The 22177-nt window shown below is 40.7% G+C and overlaps 1 protein-coding gene across 4 annotated transcripts; it reads left to right on the top strand.

Moving 5' to 3' along the window:
- The first annotated feature begins 250 nt into the window (after window positions 1-250).
- Window positions 251-21300, top strand: kiaa0753 (KIAA0753 ortholog). Of its 4 annotated transcripts, none has more exons than XM_078245333.1 (18): window positions 251-691; window positions 2057-2350; window positions 2465-2732; window positions 2899-3008; window positions 3099-3161; window positions 3576-3797; window positions 4884-5061; window positions 6181-6371; window positions 6573-6703; window positions 7375-7527; window positions 8084-8173; window positions 9516-9603; window positions 11411-11482; window positions 11648-11818; window positions 12004-12085; window positions 12292-12412; window positions 17981-18214; window positions 20350-21300. In XM_078245333.1, exons 1-18 carry the CDS (start codon window positions 563-565, stop codon window positions 20498-20500), a joined length of 2748 nt encoding a protein of 915 aa, XP_078101459.1. In that variant the 5' UTR covers window positions 251-562; the 3' UTR covers window positions 20501-21300. The 4 variants fall into 4 exon arrangements, with proteins under 4 accessions (XP_078101459.1, XP_078101472.1, XP_078101465.1 ...); XM_078245346.1 differs by having other exon boundaries at window positions 6178-6371; window positions 6582-6703; XM_078245339.1 differs by having other exon boundaries at window positions 6178-6371; window positions 11414-11482.
- The last annotated feature ends 877 nt before the right edge of the window (window positions 21301-22177 follow it).

Raw genomic sequence — 22177 nt, 5'->3', positions numbered from 1 at the left:
TTCCGGCCGGTGCAAAGGTTCTTAAAGTGACCGTGTACCCGAAAAGGTTTATTAAGCAGTTTAAATTCTCCTCACGTGTATGTTATAATATGTGAATACACCTCTTACATAGAATTTCACACAGTCATAACATATTACAGAAAGAAGTTTATTTTATATTTATGGCGTAACATTAAATAATGCGGTTGCGATTATATTTGACTTTCTTGACGATCCGTACTTGGTACAAAACTACTTCCGTCTAGCGGCGTTCTGTTGTTGTCATGGCGGCGTTTCAAACTGTTGACAAGCTCGGACAAAGATATGAAAAAGTTCCATGTCCATACTTAATATAATATAATTAACATCCACGTAGAGACGCTACGTGCGTAGCTCATTTATAATTTCTGTGTAAACTAAAAAAGTGCTTACAAGCGATGGTCGAATGGGTTATGTTGGGATTAACGTAATGTTTGCAAACTTCAATTCAAAAGCGTAGCTAGTTAGCTTGCTAATGCTAACTAGCATTAGCATTAGCTAACGCTATATATCAAGAATTGTTTGCTGTTTTGACAGAACTGTAATGACTGCACAGTTGTTGTCGAGTTGTCCCACGACTCCCGTAGGACAGCACAGTCAAAGGAGAGACTGGCTTGTTTCAGGTTCAACCCGAAACGGGCTCATGTTACCTACTGAGATGTCCCAAACCAAGGTAACTTAAACAACGATGGCATACGCAATATTCAACTACGTTATATCTTTATTCTAGATAGCTTATGGTATCTGACAAGTGCACGCATGCACACTTTTGCCAGCTGATTTGGTACAACTAGTTACATTCAATTTAGTCTGACACGTCATCCTACCTTCATGAAGGTTAAAATGTTTATTTTTTGTTGAACTGTTCTAGAGGTGTTTATTTAAGTTAACGTTAAATGGTCATATTAGAGGACTGTTGTGTGTGGTGCCGTTGGATTGTATGGCGTTGTACGAAGTCATTTGTAAATGTTGTCCATGTATATCAGTGAGGATAGAATAGATACTGTATTAGAGTGTGTGTGTGTGTGTGTGTGTGTGTGTGTGTGTGTGTGTGTGTGTGTGTGTGTGTGTGACGGCCGGCGAGCCGCAGGACACGCTTGTGGAGTTTAACTCCGAAAAGACAGTTAACCACAGGTTCCCGTTAATCTTATGATGGACATGTGTTGTGATATTTAAACAAACGAACTGTCAACGGCGAAATAAAAGCCTCTTATTTACGAGAGCGGTCTGATAGACCTCCAGCTTACAGCGAGGTGTCTGAGCATGACTGGCCGAGCAACGAGCTAGAAGCCGGGGCAGGCGCTTGCTGGCTGTCGCCTCACTTCATGGAGCTTCTGAACTCCGAAAACTTTGAAGCAAATTGTCAATTCGGCATCAATTTTTGCAAGACTGCCTATATTCGAAATCTAAACAGTTAATTTCTTGCCTAAAACGTTGTCAGAAGTGAATTTAATGATGAATAAGATGGTGAAAATTATTAGAAATGTCCTGTTGTTGCTCTGCCTGCAAGTTCCGAGTTGGCAGTGGGCGTGACTTATAAGTTCGACCAATCAAGTCCACCTAGGAAAAGGGAAAAGACCCTGCTCTGGAGTAGGAGCTAAAAAAGTACGCTACTGCGGCCAGAGGAAATTAAAAATCGCCAATTTTTTTCCTGTCGGAACACGACAAAAAAAAAAAGTGTTCTAGGAACGTTTAGTTCTAAGAACTGCAAAAATCCCTCTGGTCGGAAAGCCCCTAATGCAGGTCAACAGAACCAAATAGTACAACCTCTCAAATGATCATACAGTTGAATCAACAACTTTTAAAAGCAGCTAAAACAAAAAACTTAAGATAAGATTTATTCTAGCACTGTTGCTTTAGGTTCGCATCGGATTTAGCTAATTGCACCAAACAAATTGGCAACTGGGTTAAAATGAAGTTAAAGACAGAAATAACTTGTTGAGAAAGTGGAAAGTGAAAAGCATGATTGAGTATCACAATGGCTCTTTATATCACATATGAGACTGGTTAAGACTGATCAATGTCTTACACGCAACAGCTGTTGTTCAATGAAGCCATCCCTACAAGTACAAGCAACCGTGCCACTCGTGTATGCCAGCCAGCCCCAATAGTGATAGAGAGGCTGCTGCCGCTGTCAGAGGAGCGTGAGAAAGTGGACAGCACCAGAAGCTCCATCAGCTTTACCACTCTCTCAGAAGAGAGACTGCAGGCTGCGGTGCAGCTGGCCAAGCGAGATGTGAGACGAAGGCGCCTTGAGTCACTCATAAAATCCCCTGCTAAACCCACACAGGAGGCCTCCCTCCTTGAAACAAGTGATGTCGAGCTGCTCCAGGTAATTGATGTAGATTAACGGTACATAGTTTATAATTAATACACTACATTTATGTCCTATTCAAAGAATGATTGAGGCTTTGTTCAGTCATTGAGTCTTTTTCTCTCTCTATAGGCGCTTGCAGCCACTTTGAATAAGAACAAGTTAAAGACCTCCAGTCCAAAAGAGAAAGCAACCCGACCTGGACGCAAATTGTTGGTGCACACACCCCAGAAGCGTCCCATTTCTTCCTTGCCTCGGATTGGCCAGTCACCCCCAACCAGAGACCCTGGCACAAGGCAATTTGAAGGAGGCAAACAGGCTCCTTTAAGCCAGGAGATTTGCAAGCTGCAGAATGAGCTAGAAGTGTATATTCAGAAAGTAGAAGAGCTAGCCAGCAGAGGTAACAGCTCAGCTTTGTCACAATAGGCTTGTGTCTTACTATTAATAATATAATTACACAAAAATCACAATTTTGGCACCCACCACAATCAGCACACTTTACATATGGTTTTACATTGCACACATAATGGATTAAACAGTAATGAATAATGGGGTTCAAACAACAGGGGAGAAGATAGAAGATCTACTGGAGCCTGAAGAGCATAACAAGTTGGAGATACGCAGACAAAAGCAGGCAGCCCGCTCAGCACGTGTCATCTATGTTCTCCAACAACAGGTATTTAAACCTCAAGCACATAAACCATTAGTGACTTTTTAATTTGTTCTGTATCTATAAACACTTGTCTACAAAATCATTATTTAATAGGTAAACGAGATACAAGAAGATATAGAGAAACTACGAAGCCAGAAAATGCGGAGCACCAAAAAGGTATGTTTTCAGCATTGTCACACATCTCTATACTGATGTGTAGAGCTCATGCATTAGTTATTGATGATACAGTGTTCAAAACCCCATATCAAATTACTTTTTGGGGTTTCCTATCCCTCAAAAAAAAATTTTTCTACTTGCCAATCAGACACACAAGTCAGTGGTCTGAAACCACAATTGTATTAGTTTTATTTGATTCTATGACAGGCATTAAACAAAATGTGTTTTTTCCCCCAAAACGTCAGTAACAAGTTATAACCTTGATGTTCAAAGATTCATGTGGCAGTACTTTTAGCAAACAATTGCTTATTCTTTAAATTATATTATGTTGCTAAAGTTTTGCCAGCTGTACTGCTAAAATCATCGATGTATCAGTTTTAGTCAATGGTAAATTACTTTCTGTTCTTCTTTCAGTCCATGGCAATAAACAGACTTACAGCTGCCCACCGTGGGACACTCAGGGCCTTACAGGTTGTAATCCACCAGCTTTCAGATGTATCTCATGGCAAGGTACCCCCTTATTACAAAGAGCTGAGCCAGCTGATTCGCCAGCTCTCTTTGTGCTCAGCTAAGGTTGAAGTACAACAGTGTTCAGCTGTGCCTGAGACGGCCCTCGACATTCTGCAGAAACTAGAGGTAAGGAGCATAAAGTTCAAATCCAAAGTATTTGGACAATAATATAGCGTTTCATTGTTTTGACTCCATTCTAACACAGTTGATTTGAAATGAAAAATGAAATGATTTAAACTATGAGTATGAAGGACTCATTGTTTACATTTTCCATAATTTTAGGACAATATAGCAAAACCATAATCCGAAACATACAGGCAGACAACCTAAACAGTGTTTTGTGGAATGATTTACAGGCCATATCAGCCACCTGACCTTAGTCCAACTGACTTAGTGTTTTACTTACTGAAGGCCAGGGAAATGTATTTGTCTAGCACCTTTCAACAAGGTAATTTAAAGTGATTACTGAAGACAATCATGCATCAAGTGGAGATAACTGCAGCACAAGTCTGGCAGAGCATCGCAAGTAATGAGTAAATAAAAGGTGTCTGCCACTGTGTGTGGGTCATTGAGTAATGGCTGTAATAAGATGACTTTTATTCAAGTCTAAGTTAATCATTCCATTTACTTTCTGTCCTCCAAAACCTTTTTTTATAGAAAGGTCTACAGTTTTTACAGCAATTGTCTGATGCTGATGCAAATACTAGGGCTGGGACGGTATGCTTTTGTCCTGATTTGATTCTTTCACGATACATGGGTGTTGATTTGTTTGGTATTGCGATTTCCATTTATTGCGATTCTAGAAGTATTGCTATGCGATAGTATTGAATATTTTCTTTTCCTTCTTTAACAAAATCAAAAGTTGAATAATATACTTCTAGAGATAATATCATGAGACATTTCTAAAAACTAATAGTTTTCTAAGAAGAATGCACATCACATGTCATTCAGTCAGTCTGACATTTATTTACTTTGTACCGTATAAACAGAAAATATTTAGGTGAATTTTTGGTAAAAAAATAAATAAATAATTCTAATTAATTGATTCTATGGAAAAGAATTTATTTAAAAAATCGTCACAAAAAGAAATCACAATACATATGATTTGTTTATTTTTAAAAAGACAAATCGAAAAAAAGCGGCATCGTTTAGTTGTTGTTTCGTAAGTGGATAATCTAAGATTTGATTGTCTTGTCACTCTATTCGTATTAGACTTTGGATTCTGCCCTCAGTAAACAAGAGCTGCTTGAAAAGATGCAGGCCCAAGCATGTCCTCCACACAGGAAGTCTCCTCATCGCAGCATGTCACCTACTAGTGCACCCAAGGGTCCCAGCACCTCAACTGTTCGAGGTCCTCGCAAACCGGCAAATCCCAAAAGAGGTGTCCGTGGTGAGTGGTTATTTTGCCTGGATTTAGTTAGCATGTTTATAAGCCTTTACTTCTCTTTGGTAAGCCATTTGTGCGTGTGTAACTTTATAAGTAATATTCTAGTCTGTTTCTAAATGTATACCCTCAGCAACAGTATTCATTAAGACAATTTCAAACCTCATTAAGACAATTTCAAACCTCATTAATCCAATATAAATGCAGTATTTTCCTTCATAATTTCCTGCTTAAAGCAATGGCCTACCTGCTGCCCAAGCCTCTGAAAATCGCACACATAGTAAATTGTGTGTATGCCTTTTGATGAAGAACAAACCGTTTAGTCTTCTGAGTATCTGGAAGACACCTAAGGGCTTTTGTGTAGTTGTGCTTGGTCCCCCCACTGTGCTTAAATGGCTGTACCAGGCTGAAAATTAATTAGGAGCCATGAAGAAGTGATAGAAAGGGAAAAACAGGAACTAAAGTGCGGAACTCTGGCCGTCGGTCCCCTGTTGCTTAATCTTATGAACTCCTGCTGGCTCCTATTGGGCTGAGAGGCATCCTTTGAAAGAGATGGTTGTCAAGAGTGTTAGCTAATTGTCAAATTGGAGGCATTTTGTTGTGTTGCATCATGCCTTTGGCCCCCAGGTCCCAAACTGATTTACTTATGTTTAAAAGTGATGAAGAGCTGTAGCTATTCCTTAATTTCTATTTACATGGGATTCAATAAGTTAAATCTTTAGTGCATAACTTCTTTATATTAATGAACGTCCGTTACATTCAAGCCATTGCCAAATGAGTTGCTACAAAGCTAATTAAGACTATCAGCTCCACACAACTCTCTCTGGAGTTCTCAGCATGGCTATGTTCAGAAGATTGTGGCGTCCGGCAACTTCTTTCTTCGCGCGCAGAAACTTGAGTGAGATTACCTCTTCTGAAGAGTCCATCATGTTTTTTTAATCCTCCGTGTCCTCCTTGGCTACAAGCAATGGCGTGGAGGAGGGGTGGTGCGTGATCACAGAAGGCTTGCATCATGTGGATGCAACGACAGTTGTTGTCATCACTTAGAATTCCTCATGGGGGCGACGCACTATAGCTTTAAGATTAAAACAAGCCAAATGTTAAGTTTCGCATATGTGTCAGCAGGTAGGAGGATGACCTCACAGAAGCCCAAAACTACTTCTCACCAGCTTCTGAACAGGAGAGAGGTGCTCAGGGCTGGCCTGGAGAGCCTGGCCCAGAGAGAGCTCAGAGAGCTGCAGGGACCACCTCAGACCACCAGCAGAAAAGGAGGGGCTCTACATTCTGAGAGAAGCAGGGCTGACATTATAATGAAGGTGTTGGCTTGGTTTCTACAGTGCTTAATACTGACTTAAATAAGTTCTAACACACAGAAAATGCTTCTTATTATATTCAATTTTAATTAACATCCACTGTGAAAAGGTGAATAAAGGTGTGCCAGCGGTCACTTCAAAGATTTAAACAATGTCAGGATCATGTAAACAATCTAAATGTATAATTTATATTTCTTGTCGTAGCGTAATCAGATAAAAGAGGCAGGTTTCCAGCAGCCTACAGTCTCCTCTCAGCTCCGAGTGAACCAGCTGCCCCAAAAAGAGTGCTCGGTGCCCTGGATACCTACATCGCCTCACTCTCCTCCTCCACAGCGGTGAGCCTTTCATCTCTCTGTACAGCTGATGACACTTTCTTTCATTTAAATCATCTATTGTTCACTAATATTTTTGCTCTCAGTGCACACTGGATGATTGAAGTCGTTACATAACTAAGGTTATACCGTTATGTCTGCTATGTACTGTAATGTCAGAAGCTCTTATGTCAAGATAACAGTTTTCATCCATTATGCTCATTAATGCATTGTGAATAACTGTGCTCTTGAAAAAATAACATTTAGAAAAAGAAGGAAGGAACAAGTGCCAGTGCAGACCTGTCTAATAAATTGTTAATTTTTTGCCAGAAGGTGGACGTGAGCAGGCTTTATCAGAAACATAATTTGTATTGTAAAATACATCATACCATCAGCCATGGCATATTCATGTTTCAAGTGTCATTCATACCAAGGTTATAAGATAAGAAACAGCAAAGGTATAGCTTAAAAAAATTCCCAAGCATGTCTGTTCTCTCAGGTAACAAAGACGTTAGACAGGTCATATTTGAAAAAAAAAAAAATGGAAATTGTATGTATGGGAGGCCCCTATGTTTAGATATATTGCAGGTTCTTTATGTAAAATAGCTTGTTCTCTTTCCCTGTTTTTCATCTCGATATTCCTTCTATCTGTCTGTATTTGTTAGTCGTTCATCCCTCTGCTATTATCTCAACAGATCCCATCCAAGGAGAAGACCAGAGCCTCGATGTCTTTTCTCTCCCGTGAAGCCCTCGCCCAGCCCTCCAAAGCAGACGGTGGCCGGTGGTTTGGTAGCAGAGCCGGCCTTGAGCTCAGAAAAGAAGAAACAAGCTCAGAATGAAGCATTAAGGTAAATCGGCTTCAAATTATTTCCAGATATTTCCCTTCTATTTATCAGATATTTCAGCGTGAAATGTTGTAGTTCTTCAGATTAGTCATTTTGGGGGTTTTGTTATTTATTCTTTACATACGCATACATACATAAATCAGATTGTCTGTCCCAGCGAGAGGAAACAGCAAAATAAATGGAATTTTAATGACTCATTCAGTAAGTTATTTCTAACCTCTGTGTCAGACCCCACTTGCTGAGAGCCAAAGGCAATACTCTGATTCTAATTCAAAATTAATTCTTTCCAATAAATGAATCTAGGTGCATGCTAGATTGAGGCCATTTCTCTTTATGGCTGATTAATAGTTGGCCTGTTTTTCAGTGCTTATAAGCACCTCATTGATTGAGTGTTCCACATATGTCTCTGTTTAATCAAATCTTAAATACTACATTTGTGCTTTCCAATTAATCAGGGGCTAGCAGACTGATTTCAGAGATGAGGATTATAAGGTATTTGTGTGAAATCCTTAATTGAGCTTGCATTTTGCTTCATTTGATGATTATTGGCTTCGTACAGGAAAGCTTGGTTGGATAAGATGACGATGCAGAGACTTAAGGAGCTCAAACAGCTGAGTAAAGAAGAGGCTGAACGCATTCAGACATTAAGGTACACAAGACATATAATTACAGATTTAGCAGGCTTAAAGGATCTGAGGGGATGAAAGTTGAAGGTCGTAATGTTGTTTCAGTTGTTGGATATTGATCCAGCTGGAAAACCGATACTTTGTTGATCCTATCTGTACCCAAATTACAACCTACATTAAAATTATGACAAGAAATACCAAACTACACAGACAAATATGTAGACAATTAAGACAGCTGACTTTAAAATAAAACAATTCCCCAAATCCCTGGCTAATAAGACAAATTAAATTGATCTTAAGGGTGGAGTTTTTGACCTCAAGTAGCACCATCAAGCTATTTTTCTATGAGTGGGTCCCCATATTCAATGTAACTCCACAGGACACTTCATCAGGGACAGGGTCATAGTAATATTGGCAGAAGGGAGGTAGAGCTTTCTTCAGGGGCCCCTATCAATCAATCACTGTACAATATACATTACATACTGTAAAATAAGTATAACACATGCTGAGATGTGTTCTATGTCCTGTTTGGATTACTGCCAACCCAAGGCAGTACTATATCAATCAATCAGACTTTATATAGCACTTTTCATACATAAAAATGTAGCACAAAGTGCTTGATACAATTATTTCATGGACCCAAAACACCCACACACTCTACATTAAATATGACATACCATTATCAATATATCATAAGAAAAAGCTGTATACTAATGGACGAATATACAATTTGTGTAATGTTTGCATGCCCCTAAATTTTACAGGTTTGTAAAACATTTATTATGAGACTGAGTTTTTTTTAAGGAGTAAAAATATTCCAGTTCATTTCATGGCAAAGAGCTGAAATCAGAGAGCCATCATATCTTATTGTGTTTTGGGCCAGGAGGCAGTTGCTCCACCTGATCCCCCTGTGAACAAATGACAGGTATTACACAAAAAATGTCACTTGTTAACAGGTGAAAGGTATTGCACAATAGACCCCTTCACAATTACAGAATATTTCTTCTATGTAATGATCATGTCACCTTCATCAAATGAATCTCTTCCGAGTTATTATGCCCAGAACTAATCTTAGCTGGATTAGTTGTAAGAAGCGTGTCAGCCTTTGTGAATATATTCATTGGCTTCTACAGTGAAAAAAAACAGGGTACATTTACTGCAGTGTTCACAAGGTTTGCTTCTATGCAGAGTAGTGATAGTTCGATAGATTTCACCCTGTTTAACCACAGTAAATGTGAAGAGCCTGACAAATACGGCAATTTTGTGTAGGATCCCATCAGGCTTAAAAAAAAGAAAAATAAATGTGTTTTGCTTACAGAACTTGTTCTGTGACAGCGTGCAGTGTGGGTGTGTTTTGGTTTACAGGTCAGACGTTGTCTCACCAACTCAGTGGGCTGAGAGAGCTGCACAGAAGGCCACGGAGAGAATTCAGCCCCTTCTGGATGAAGCACAGGTGAGAAGACGTACAGTGGGGAGAACAAGTATTTGATACACTGCCGATTTGCAGGTTTTCCCACTTACAAAGCATGTAGAAGTCTGTAATTTTTTATCATAGGTACTCTTCAACTGTGAGAGACGGAATCTAAAACAAAAATCTCGAAAATCACGTATGATTTTTAAGGAATTAATTAGCATTTTATTGCATGACATAAGTATTTGATACATCAGAAAAGCAGAACTTAATATTTGGTACAGAAACCTTTGTTTGTAATTACAGAGATCATACGTTTCCTGTAGTTCTTGACCAGGTTTGCACACACTGCAGCAGGGATTTTGGCCCACTCCTCCATACAGACCTTCTCCAGATCCTTCAGGTTTCAGGGCTGTCGCTGGGCAATATGGACTTTCAGCTCCCTCCAAAGATTTCCTATTGGGTTCAGGTCTGGAGACTGGCTAGGCCACTCCAGGACCTTGAGATGCTTCTTACAGAGCCACTCCTTAGTTGCCCTGGCTGTGTGTTTCGGGTCGTTGTCATGCTGGAAGACCCAGCCACGACCCATCTTCAATGCTCTTACTGAGGGAAGGTTGTTGGCCAAGATCTCGTAATACATGGCCCCATCCATCCTCCCCTCAATACGGTGCAGTCGTCCTGTCCCCTTTGCAGAAAAGCATCCCCAAAGAATGATGTTTCCACCTCCATGCTTCACGGTTGGGATGGTGTTCTTGGGGTTGTACTCATCCTTCTTCTTCCTCCAAACACGGCGGGTGGAGTTTAGACCAAAAAGCTCTGTTTTTGTCTCATCAGACCACATGACCTCCCATTCCTCCTCTGGATCATCCAGATGGTCATTGGCAAACTTCAGACGGGCCTGGACATGCGCTGGCTTGAGCAGGGGTACCTTGCGTGCGCTGCAGGATTTTAATCCATGACGGCGTAGTGTGTTACTAATGGTTTTCTTTGAAACTGTGGTCCCAGCTCTCTTCAGGTCATTGACCAGGTCCTGCTGTGTAGTTCTGGGCTGATCCCTCACCTTCCTCATGATCATTGATGCCCCACGAGGTGAGATCTTGCATGGAGCCCCAGACCAAGGGAGAGTGACCGTCATCTTGAACTTTTTCCATTTTCTAATAATTGCGCCAACAGTTGTTGCCTTCTCACCAAGCTGCTTGCCTATTGTCCTGTAGCCCATCCCAGCCTTGTGCAGGTCTACAATTTTATCCCTGATGTCCTTACACAGCTGTCTGGTCTTGGCCATTGTGGAGAGGTTGGAGTCTGTTTGATTGAGTGTGTGGACAGGTGTCTTTTATACAGGTAACAAGTTCAAACAGGTGCAGTTAATACAGGTAATGAGTGGAGAACAGGAGGGCTTCTTAAAGAAAAACTAAGAGGTCTTTGAGAGCCAGAATTCTTACTGGTTGGTAGGTGATCAAATACATATGTCATGCAATAAAATGCAAATTAATTCCTTAAAAATCATACAATGTGATTTTCGAGATTTTTGTTTTAGATTCCATCTCTCACAGTTGAAGTGTACCTATGATAAAAATTACAGACCTCTACATGCTTTGTAAGTAGGAAAACCTGCGAAATCGGCAGTGTATCAAATACTTGTTCTCCCCACTGTATCTGTTGTATGGGTAGTGCTAGATTTGATCTCACTTTCCTTCCTTTTATATGTCTCCTTATATGAAGAGGAAAACAATTGTTTTTGTCTTGTATTTACCTTCTAACTGACTACAGTAAAAGTGTAGAGTGAAAAGTATCTGTATTGTTTTTCATGGACTTAAAAAGTGAGTTTGTTTTTGTCTGTTTACCTCAGCAGATTGGTGAGTCCAGGTACAGGATCAGCTCCTCGCTGAGGAATCAGCTGTCTGAACAGGCTGCAGAGAGGGTTAGATGCACTGCTGTTGTTCTTTGTACAATAATTTGCAGGAGGAGAAATAGTGTTGCTATTGAATACAGTTTGAATTTGGTATCATGGCCATGATTAAACAACATGAACTGAACAGTTGTACAATTTGGCCCAATATTCTTTTGTGGATGTTGTCCTCCATAGGCAGCAGAGAGTGCTGAGCAGCTGAGTGAGGCGCTGCTGGAAGATCTGTTGGAGGACACTGCACGGGCGACGTGGGCTGCTGAGACAGAGGGGCAGTTGGAGGGCATGGCCCTGTGTAGGCTGCAGGCCCCCACCCTGGAGAGTATGCTGCTTCGTATGGAGGAGATACAGGTGAGAGCTGCCCTAGTGTACAGAAACAGCTTCTAAGAAGCTTCAGAAACAGAAGGTCAGCGTGGAGTCATTTATAGAGAGCTCTTGTGCCAGCTTTGGTCTGGTGTTGTTTACTGATGCACATGTCTATTGGCAGGTGGACAATTTGTTTATTAGAATGCATTTATATGTTTGTGTCTGAGCAGAGAGATCAGGAGGAAGTGAGGAGACGGTTTGCTTCTATCACCTACTCAGACCCTCTTCACTGGGACCGACCAGAAGCAGCAGGTAAAAAAGAAAAAAAAGAAAAACCCACTTCTGTTTATCCGCTGTAACTGAATTTAGAGAAATGATTTGCCTGATGTCTCCTGTAGGTGGCAACAGCGCTACATTCATGCTCTGCTTGTTTTGTTCTGTCTGTGTCTGTCCCCTGCTCCACCTCATCCCTCTCAACACACACTACCACTACCCCCTTCCTCTCTGTTCTCTCCCAGGACCCCAGTGCCATGCTCCGGGCTCCAGGCCAGCCTCTCCTCAGCCAATTAGGCTCACAAGGCCAGTGCCGAGGCAGAGCTCTGCAGCTGATATTGTCCTAGAGAAACCTGTGGAGACTGGGTGGGTTTCTATGTCTTTTACCCCGTTTTCTTACACTCGATTAACACACAATTTCTACCTCTCATCTTTTGCTGATGGCTTCCCCTCCTTGCTGTTTTATTTATCTTATAGAGGCAGTAGAGACATTTCGGAGCGCTCACATAATATTAACTGGAGAGCACTATCAGGGTTTGACCTATTTAACTTCCTTCCCAATCTTTTGAGCTAAAATTAAAGGTCTGTGCCCCCATTTTAAGTAACCATGGCTCTAACACAATAGTGATGATTATATGATATTATAATAAAACCCTTATTTAAAAGATATATACATATTGAAATGTTTGGTTTCAATCACTTGGAGAGTCTATGTCACTTTTTATGAGAAAAACAAATATGAAATTGCAGTTTAGGACTTCCTGTTGTGCTACGAAACTAAGAGCAACAGCATCATCATCCACAGAAAGTCATTCACTATTGGTTTGATTAGGCCTCTAGACTTGATAAAAAGTAAAATGGTTCATGTTCTTCCAACGATGCACAGTTAGTGTTTTTTTCCACATGACGTATCGGTGCCCTATAATCACTCTCCCACTGGGAGGCCTTACTCATCCCGCAAAAACTCACTTGGTGGCTACCATACCCAGGGCAGAGTCTATTCCTGACTCTGGCAGCAGACTCCACAGAGAGACCCTCCACTGCCCAGGGCTTTGGCTGCAGCTGCTGTTCTGCTTAAATTAATGAGGAACTTGGAAGGAGGAGAAAAGGGAGTGGAAGGACTGGAAGTTATTGACACAGACAAGCCAGCAGGATGCTGCTTCTAACAAATTCAAGCAGCAACATTAGCAAATTAAAGCCAGTCAGACCTGAAGTGCCTCAGTTACAGTTCCCATAATGGAAACTTTACCCTCTGTGACTCATCTTAGAGTCTGTCTTCGTAACACATCCATCAAGTAATAGCTCTATTTTTTGCCAACACTGGCACTTGGAAGTCAACTAAGTACTGTCTAGTTTTTTTCATTACTTATATTTTTTTCAGAGGAATTCAGCCTTGCAGCTTTTTAACAGGGACAAAGTCATTTGAGAACTGCCAGCTCATTTGTTCTGAATCTCCCTAATTTCTCTAGAGCATAAAATATAGACAGACCTGCCTACATCACTTTTATCCTCAGTCCAAATTACACTGCGTTTTAAAAAGCATTGCCCCTGGCTGGACCTTTTCATGTTTTCTTTTTTAACACATTGAATCACAGTCAATGTAATTAGGATTTCTTTGATCATTAGAAATAATGTCAAAGTAAATAACAAATCTCTGCAAATTGACCTAAATTAATTGCAAATAAAGAACAAAAGTTGTCATCAATAATTAAGCAGCTCAGCATTTCAACACCAGTCTGCTTTTTACAAGAAGTGGTTGACATGTATTCTTTATAAAGCTAATATGTTAGTTGATGTTTTTAATAGCAACATCTGAGATTTCTTGGCCATAGTTAGAGTAATGACTATTGGTTGCTGTCAGTACATTGATCAACATAGTCCCTTAGTAATCACTGAGTGAGAGACAAATTCAGCAGCATGGAGTGGGTGGCTTTGCTGCCTGCTGACTCGCACATCATGGCATCACAGTATCTCTTTTCCATTAGAGCTCCTCAACATTTCTAAAGCAATAATAAAACCCACTTAACATGACAGCAGAACTTTGTTTGTATTGATGACGGTTGTGTATATGAAATATGTGGCTCCAAGATTGCCTGCCAAGCAGTAATTGTACTCATTATCATTTGAAAAATAATAACCATTGATTCTAATACATTGTCCACATTAGTCGCTTCTTCTCTGCATGAAGACCCGATCAATTTAGTAGTTACTTGCCGGCTGCTTCAATAAGTACCTTTTGTCCATGGAAAAAAAAAAGGCTTAATTTTCGTATTTAATTCATGTTTTCATAGCCAAATTTAGTCTTCTTCTCTGTGCTGGTACAATATAATTGTATATCAAGAGTTTACTGGGAAAGCTGCCAATAAAGGTTACACTTGTCGAACATAGTGACCACTACTACAAGCAGAATAACTTTTTCTCATGCCCTACAACAAGGTGCAAACAGTAGAGAACAACTTGTAGAGAGACAGCAGCTCTTTTTTCAAAGTGCTTAGTACCTTTAGAAGTAATACAGTTGGAAGTAGGGAGTCATTTGGCACATCTAGAGCGGTCTCTTTTTTTTTTTTGGGGGGGCCAAGAAGTGTCTTTGTAAACTGTAAGGGAAATGAGCGTGCGACCCCTGCTGCAGTGTTGCAGGCTCTAAAATGAAAAAGGAAAGACTAGGACAGCACTCCAATTTGACTTTATAATATTGCCACATGGATGTTTCGTGTTTCGACGTCCATGTGGCAATATTAAAAGTAAAATTGAAGTGCTGTCCTAGTCCTAATCTTAATTAAGGATCCAGCACCCAGATTTCAAGTTCTAATCGTGAGTTGAGGGCTTATTTTTAGGCCCTAAATTGACCCAGGTGGCACATGGTGATGGAGTAGTCTACCAATTGGAAGGTCAGTAGTTCGATCCCTGGGCCCTGCAGTCTTCATGATGAAGTGTCCACTGAAGAAGACACTGAACCACAAATTGCTCCCGATGCTGCGCCATTGGTGTGTGAATGTGTGTGTGTGTGTGTGAATGTTAATCTGTTGAGCAGGTGGCACCTTGTATGGCAGCCATTTACATTTACATTTTACTTCACATACCCGAGGAGATCAAGTGAAGAACATTTTTGATTACAAAACCAAACAGCCTGTTGAACCAGCAATAGCAAATTAAAAACACACAAAGAACCAGCCTTACCTGAACTTGTTGCAGCCTGTGTGTTGAATTCAGCTGTTGTTGATATATTGTGTAGATCTTTTTTTAAAGATTATTTTTGGGGCTTTTTATGCATTTTTTTAGATTCAGATAGACAAGAAAGGGGGGAGAGAGACGGAGAGAGGGAATGCCACGCAGCAAAGGCCCACTGGTCGGATTTGAACCCAGAGGTCGCCCCAGAATGTGTAGGTCTTTACCAGGAAGTAACAGGATCTGAGTTTCACAGTGGTCTTTCATAATTGAAACATGACAATTGTATCCTTTGTTTTCATCTGCAGCCTAAGGAAACAAGTTGCATTAGTGTCCAAGAAAACAAACTTGATTTAATGCTAATGCCTCAGCTTGAGCCAGAGTCAACTCACTGACCTCATTAGAGGAAGTAATTCTCCAGATAATGAAACATGTTATTGTAACAAACACTCAAGTCCCAGTAGGTATTTTAAAGCTATAGCCAGCTTCAGGTCAGTCTAGATATTTCTTTACCTGCCAACAGTTCACATAATTAATACTTTTGTGCCAAAATCAGCATAAAGTATACTGAGCTTTAGCAGACCGGGAAACTTTGTATGAACGTTTCTGATGATATTAATATAATTCTGCTTTCATGTTGCTGGGCAGCAGAATAAAAAAAACACTTGCATCAGTTCCTATGGAGGAAAATAGCCTACAAATGCAGTTTGTTTTTGTGTTGGTGTGTTAATCCTCTGTCAGCGTTGACTCCTCTACTATAGTGTTCAGTGTAGCAGAATGGTGAGGAAGGAAGAAAGTTTTTGACAGCAGGCTTCTTTGATTGTATATTGTGTATTTGATGACCATTAATGACACTAGCAGACTGTTATCGCTCATGGCTCTTTGATTTTATTATTGTAGTTGCTGTCATAGATGCACGGAGGGCTGATGGTGGAATGCCATTTGATTGACTTTTAGCTGATTTGAGGAAAAGAGGAAATAAAGTAGATTTAATTATATTGTACAGGTGCTCAGGCTTTCAGTCTCTGCTCAGGTTAGTGGTTACTTGGGAGTCATGACTTACAACAGCAGAAGAGAGTTTGTTCACTATTTTGTGGGAAAGTAGTTGTTTACATCACACCGATATTTCAACACTTCCATCATGTATCACTAGACACAACACTGGCACTGTCCTCCTGAAAAAGTATTTCCAAAAACATCTATTATTCCTTACCTCGGCTGTTTTTGTGTTTGTGTGAGCGCTGTCATGCAACCACACAGACAATGGAGTGAGAGATTTCATCTTTGGAAACATCAGCAGAGCAGCAGATACGATTTATGTATCCATGGTGAGGAGCCCCGACACAAACCACGATTGCCGATCCCCCCCGCCCCCCACCCGCTTGGCTAATGCTGACTGACCAACTGCAGCTGCATCAGCAGGTCAAACAAATCAATGAAAAGATGAAAGCCCCACTCAGCCATATTCTGAACCTTTCATGTATATTTTTTTTAATCTGCTCTTTCATTCCACTGCCCCTTTTGTTTAGTTGTCCTCTCAAGCCAAGTATTACAAACAAGCTGAAGGCTGTGTTGGACAGTAAATGGCTGCATCCATTCGTGACCTTACATTAAAAATGACTCCAATGCTACCTGATTCAAGTACAAAAGATTGTATTCAAGAGATTGAATATCAAAGATGTCTGAGTAGTGCATTACTGAATAAGCAAGAAAGTTGCAACACCATACAGTACATCCTCCACCTGTTTCTTTCCTGTTGTTCTCAATCTCTCCCGTGAATCACCCCTTACTTTCTCTGAGTCACATTTGTCTTTGTCCAACTCTTTTGATATATCGCATATGGCACTGTCCTTTGCCAGGTCCCCGTTTTCCTGGGCGATACGTGGCTAGAGCTTTTGTACAGAAACTAGAAGAGCATCTTGAAAGTCACTTGAGGTGATTTTGCTAATAGCTAACGCTGTTTATCTGTTAGAAGGTACCACTAACACTTAGTCGTAACATTTCTGTTACTCATATTGTTTTATTTACATCACCTTTTCACAGATATTTATTCAAGGTTAATCTTGGCCTTGGAGCTTTTGCCCCAGTCTGAATGGTGTTTGTTGACAGGAAAAGCAGGCTGGTTCGTATTTATTTTTGAATATGGCACAAAAAGCGTGGGTGCTATTCTGACTATAAATGAGAAGTGAATTTGCAGTGTGCTGTATTGATGCTTTCTCCACATTGGTCCTCAGATGCCCATCAGACATCGACCCGTTTCAGACTGGAAGCAGAGTTGACTGTGCTGACACTTTGATATTTATGGCCACCCCGCCGGGGTTTGCAGCCCCCACAGTCAAAACAGAAACAAGTTCAGCTGAGGCCGGTGGGGAACAATAGAGAGGCACTTTGCTTTGGGAACTGCTGCAACACTAAATATAGCACTGAGAGCGCCGTCGCAGCAGCCAGGCTGATTTGTCCAAGCAGAGAGGATTATCAAGCCAGACCATGGCAATGCCCAGCTGAGCCCCGACTCACTCTGGCCTGCGCTCTGACACCTCTCCTAAATTCATCATTCTCAGCCTCATGACTGCAAGTATTTCTGGTCAATCACAGCGCTGCACTCCATTGGCTCGTGTGCCAATAAATGAGTTTGCCTCTTCTCCACAGCCCTCAGAAGTCCTTTACCTAGCTCATACAGTGAGAACACTCAAGGTAATGAAAAGGTGTTGTGGAAACCCTCACTCACTGTTTGCCTCTCTTTATGGGCATCCTCTTGTGTCTCCTCAGACACAGCATCCTCTCTGAGAACAGCCTGACAGAGGAGGCATCCCAGGATGAACAGCAGCACAGACACAGTGCCGTGTTCCCAGGCCCATTGGAGAGAAGCAGGGGGACTGCTATCTCCGTGCCAGGCAGCATGCTGAGAAACATCCGTCGGTACCGGGAAGACTACGAGGCCTACCTGCATGTTGTGGCTCATGAGGCTGTCGGCAGCTTTAACCCCTGGGCCATCGCAGACAGGTACTGTGAAAGATTAACAGTGAAGATTTCCAAACATCTCAATTCCCCCTATGTGGGACAGAATCTGTAATTAAACTGTGCTAATAATGAATTTATTTTTGTGTCTTTGAGGTTTTATAACTCTCGTTTTTGTCACCAGAGCCACATGGGCACAAGATGTGTCCTTCCTCTGTTTTGTGTTTGACAGACATAACTGTGTCTGACCGACCTGTGTTTGACAGACATAATGTGCAGTCTGAAGTGCTCGCTCTGAGAGGATCATGCAGATTATGGTTTGCATTGTGTGTCTGTGGTGTTCATTGTTGTTCTTCTCTCCCACTCACAAATTTGCATACTTAACAGAATTCTTAAGTTGCGAGAGTGCAGAAGACTCCTTCTCAGCGATGTACACACATGCAAACAACATACTGAATCCCTGTGTTTGATATATCAGTTCTAAACTTCTAAGAGATCAGATTTTAAGTCGGTCTGTTTTTCTCTCTGTGTCACGGACTGTTGTTTTGCTTAAACTTATAGCCCGAAAAATTGTTGCCCAGTCTCACCCATGGGATCTGACTGCTTGTGCCACTGGCTCATTATCAGTCCCATGTCAATGAACCAAAGTCTTCATGAGATGGATCTGTACTTTTCTGAAGTTGGAGAAAAATAAGGACAATGTGTGAGGGGAAGCCATCCAATTACCTTTGTGTTTTTGGAGAGAAAACATACATATACGTGTCTACATCTACACCCACTGCTAATCTGACACAGTGCAGAAACCGGTCTGTGTGATGAGGTGGTAATGAGCTGCCTGGTGGAGCCAACCCCCCCCCGCCCCCTAGAGGATAATAGCAAAACTAAGAACAAAGAAAACGTATACGAAGCTATTTAAACCTTCGTTTTCTTTAATGCATTTTTTGGACAGATGATTATTAAAATGCACTGCAAAACAGAGTAGGATAATAATTTAGTAGTTGGATGAACTTGTGTTTAATATTTTTTTCATAAATTAATAGCAAACTGGACAATTACTTATGCATATTAGCCTAGAGGTAATCCAGTTTTTGTGGTGGGAATCTCATCATATTTGGAGCGTTAAACATACAGATAATGAAGAGTTATTCAGTAGAGCATGTCTTTTACCATATTAGTGTTATTAATATTTCCTAATGGCCATTCCCAATCCATTCTTCACTCTGTTTCACCCTGTATGCAGCGCAGAGCAAAGTTACTGTGTTGATTCTTCAAAGGTACAGGTAGTTCAACAACACACAATTACTGAGCGTGTTCCGTTGCACCGACAACCTAATGATTTGACATTTCTGGGGCTCTGGAAGGGAGATCCAAGAGTGTACGCCACTGGTGCTCATCTCATATGTCCCTGCTTCAGTTTGTGTGTGTGTGTGTGTGTGTGTGTGTGTGTGTGTGTGTGTGTGTGTGTGTGTGTTGACCCAGATAATGGCAAATCAATCATAACACTGAAGTAAAGCTTGGTGCTGCACCAGTCTTTTGAGTTATTTTCCTCCATTTTATGCCTTTCAAGGCAAGGAGTTTTTCATGTCCAGCTTTGAAAGTCAGTAGACACACTTTGATTTGATTGCACCTTCGGCATTTTGGAAGATTATGACCTAAGGCTGATGATTTAAATTGTCTTTCTTAAAGCCAGGTTATATGCCACAAGCAGAACCTTTTTATCCGGCAATTTTCAAAAGGTCTAGTCTTGCATCTGTTGGCAAGAACAATGTAGTATGGGATATAACAACAATCACAATGTTGATTCTTTCTAGTTTTATGAAATAGTAGTCGAGACTAATGAAATAGTAATAATGGTCACGTGAATTTCATATATGATTTTGTTTAATTAGTTGTGATGCTGAACATGATGTATCAGATGTTAGATTCAGACTTTTCTATCAAATTAAAATGTTTATATACTCTGTGTGTGTGTGTGTGTGTGTGTGTGTGTGTGTGTGTGTGTGTGTGTGTGTGTATGTATATATAGTATATATATATATATATATATATATATATATATATATATATATATATATATATTTAATTCAGAAAAGACTGACTCTCAGGAGACATCTTTGCCACTTGTTTTTAAGGAAAATGTCTTTCTGTTTCTAATGCCTCTGTTCTTTCTGGTCCCCCAGCCTGGCAGACCAGTTGCTGTCGGAGGCTCTGGCCGACGTGGCAGCAGAGTTTCAGGATGTTGTGGAGGAGTACGCCGAGGCCGTCTTCACCTCCGAGTTCCTTCAGCCGGTCCAGTCACCGCCTGCTTCAGCTGCGGCTTTGGTCAGCTAATAGGATTCCATCACGGATGAAGCAGTTTCTTACAAATTATTATATGTAATTATTTTAGTGGAGCATCTGTATTGTCAGACTTTCAGCACAGAAGATGTAAATATCAAAGATCTAGGGTCTCTAGTTTCTCGGCGGATGTTTTATTTTGGAAAGAAACCCTTACACCTATGGACATATTTTGTTAATTTACAGAGATTTTTATTTAACTAGGTTTGTAGATATATTTTGAATGAAGCTGCAGCAGATGAGATTGTTGACTTGCACAGGGAGCGTCACACTACTCTTTGTGGTCCATCTGTATCTGTGATTGAATTCTGCTGGAAAAGTTTGGTTAGTTTAGATAAGCTTGGAGAGACCATTACGACATTATAGAGGATTATAAGATTACCGCCCTCCACTTGCACTTGGTTTAAATCTCCCTAAGGATTACTCACACTTTCTATATTTATGTTGGAATATGGAAATAAATCAATAGCATACGGTCACCAACAAAATGATGAAGGAAACCAAGGGCATTATGTGTTTAATCTATTGTTACTTGATTTCCTCTTTTGCTTAAATGTATAAATGAATGGTCTTAATACAGCAACAAGCTTTATTTCACCTAACTGATAAATGTGTTATCCCAGTAAGTCATGACCACTCTGAGGAGATACAGTACAGTAAGGAGTAACATACGTGTAGACGTTCATTTTAGAGTTTAGAATTGGTTTTACACCACTTTGTAATGATCATTTCAGTGCTTTTCTTCACTTCTGTTTTGTTTTTTCCCCACAGAGCTAAATAAAAAATGGCCACTGGTTTATATACTTTTGCTACTTACCAACTTAAATCCTGCAAAATAATGGGGAAAAGTGTCAATTCTGAATGCAAAATAAACAGGACGGATTTAGCAGACCAAGTAAATGTCTGAGTCCCTTGAGAACATGAAAGCCGTGCACACAGAGCAGAGGGGACACATCCAGATGTTGCATTGGCCTGTGGGGACCAGCCTTTGACAGGGGACATAGAGTGACTGAATGAATTAGCTCACATTGAATAAGCTGCCTCAATTTCCTCTCAGGCTGGCTCCTGCGTGGGCGTCTGGATACGTGCAGGCTTTCACAGGCTCAAGCTCGGTGCAAATTTCTTCTTTTCGATCCAGGACAAATAGAAATCGGTGGGCTCAAAGTGAGGGGAGTGTTGCTTCTGTACATCTGTGTTCACACTGATGTACAGAACTGAGGTTGTTCTGACATGGCAAATGGGGAACATTAAACGCATGAAATTATGTTAATTTTTAAAAGCTAATTTCAAATTTTTCATTGTTGTGGTTCAGAAATTTCAAAAGTTTCTGCCAAGAGACATTTAAGAGATAAAAATACAACATTTAAAAACATATTTCCATTTCTGCCACTTCAGCAGGCACCACTTAGCATTCCACTGTGAGACTGTGTTGTTAGCAAACCAGAGAATCAGATCCCTACTTTATTTACTTTCACGTGCATTTCTTTATGTACAGCGACCGTCTGTCACATAAGAAATGAACGTTCACAAACCGATGTTTCTGTGCACAGACCAGAACTAGCACTGGTTTGCACCTTATTTAACTTCAAATGGTCAGATACCTCGCCTCTGCCGGCACTGACTCATAATCAGAGCTCCTCTCAGAATCGGTGAGGACACAGATGACTGCAA

The sequence above is a fragment of the Sander vitreus genome, chromosome 3, assembly GCF_031162955.1.
Source record: "Sander vitreus isolate 19-12246 chromosome 3, sanVit1, whole genome shotgun sequence".
In the NCBI taxonomy this organism is placed as follows: domain Eukaryota; kingdom Metazoa; phylum Chordata; class Actinopteri; order Perciformes; family Percidae; genus Sander; species Sander vitreus.
This window is presented reverse-complemented; position numbering and strand designations above follow the sequence as displayed.

Excerpts from the sequence above, each read along its gene's own strand:
- kiaa0753 (XM_078245326.1), top strand. The coding sequence starts at position 563 with ATGACTGCACAGTTGTTGTCGAGTTGTCCCACGACTCCCGTAGGACAG. Across the intron at positions 2,351-2,464 it reads GTGATGTCGAGCTGCTCCAG|GCGCTTGCAGCCACTTTGAA; the intron begins GTAATTGATGTA and ends CTCTCTCTATAG. Across the intron at positions 11,819-12,003 it reads TTCGTATGGAGGAGATACAG|AGAGATCAGGAGGAAGTGAG; the intron begins GTGAGAGCTGCC and ends GTGTCTGAGCAG.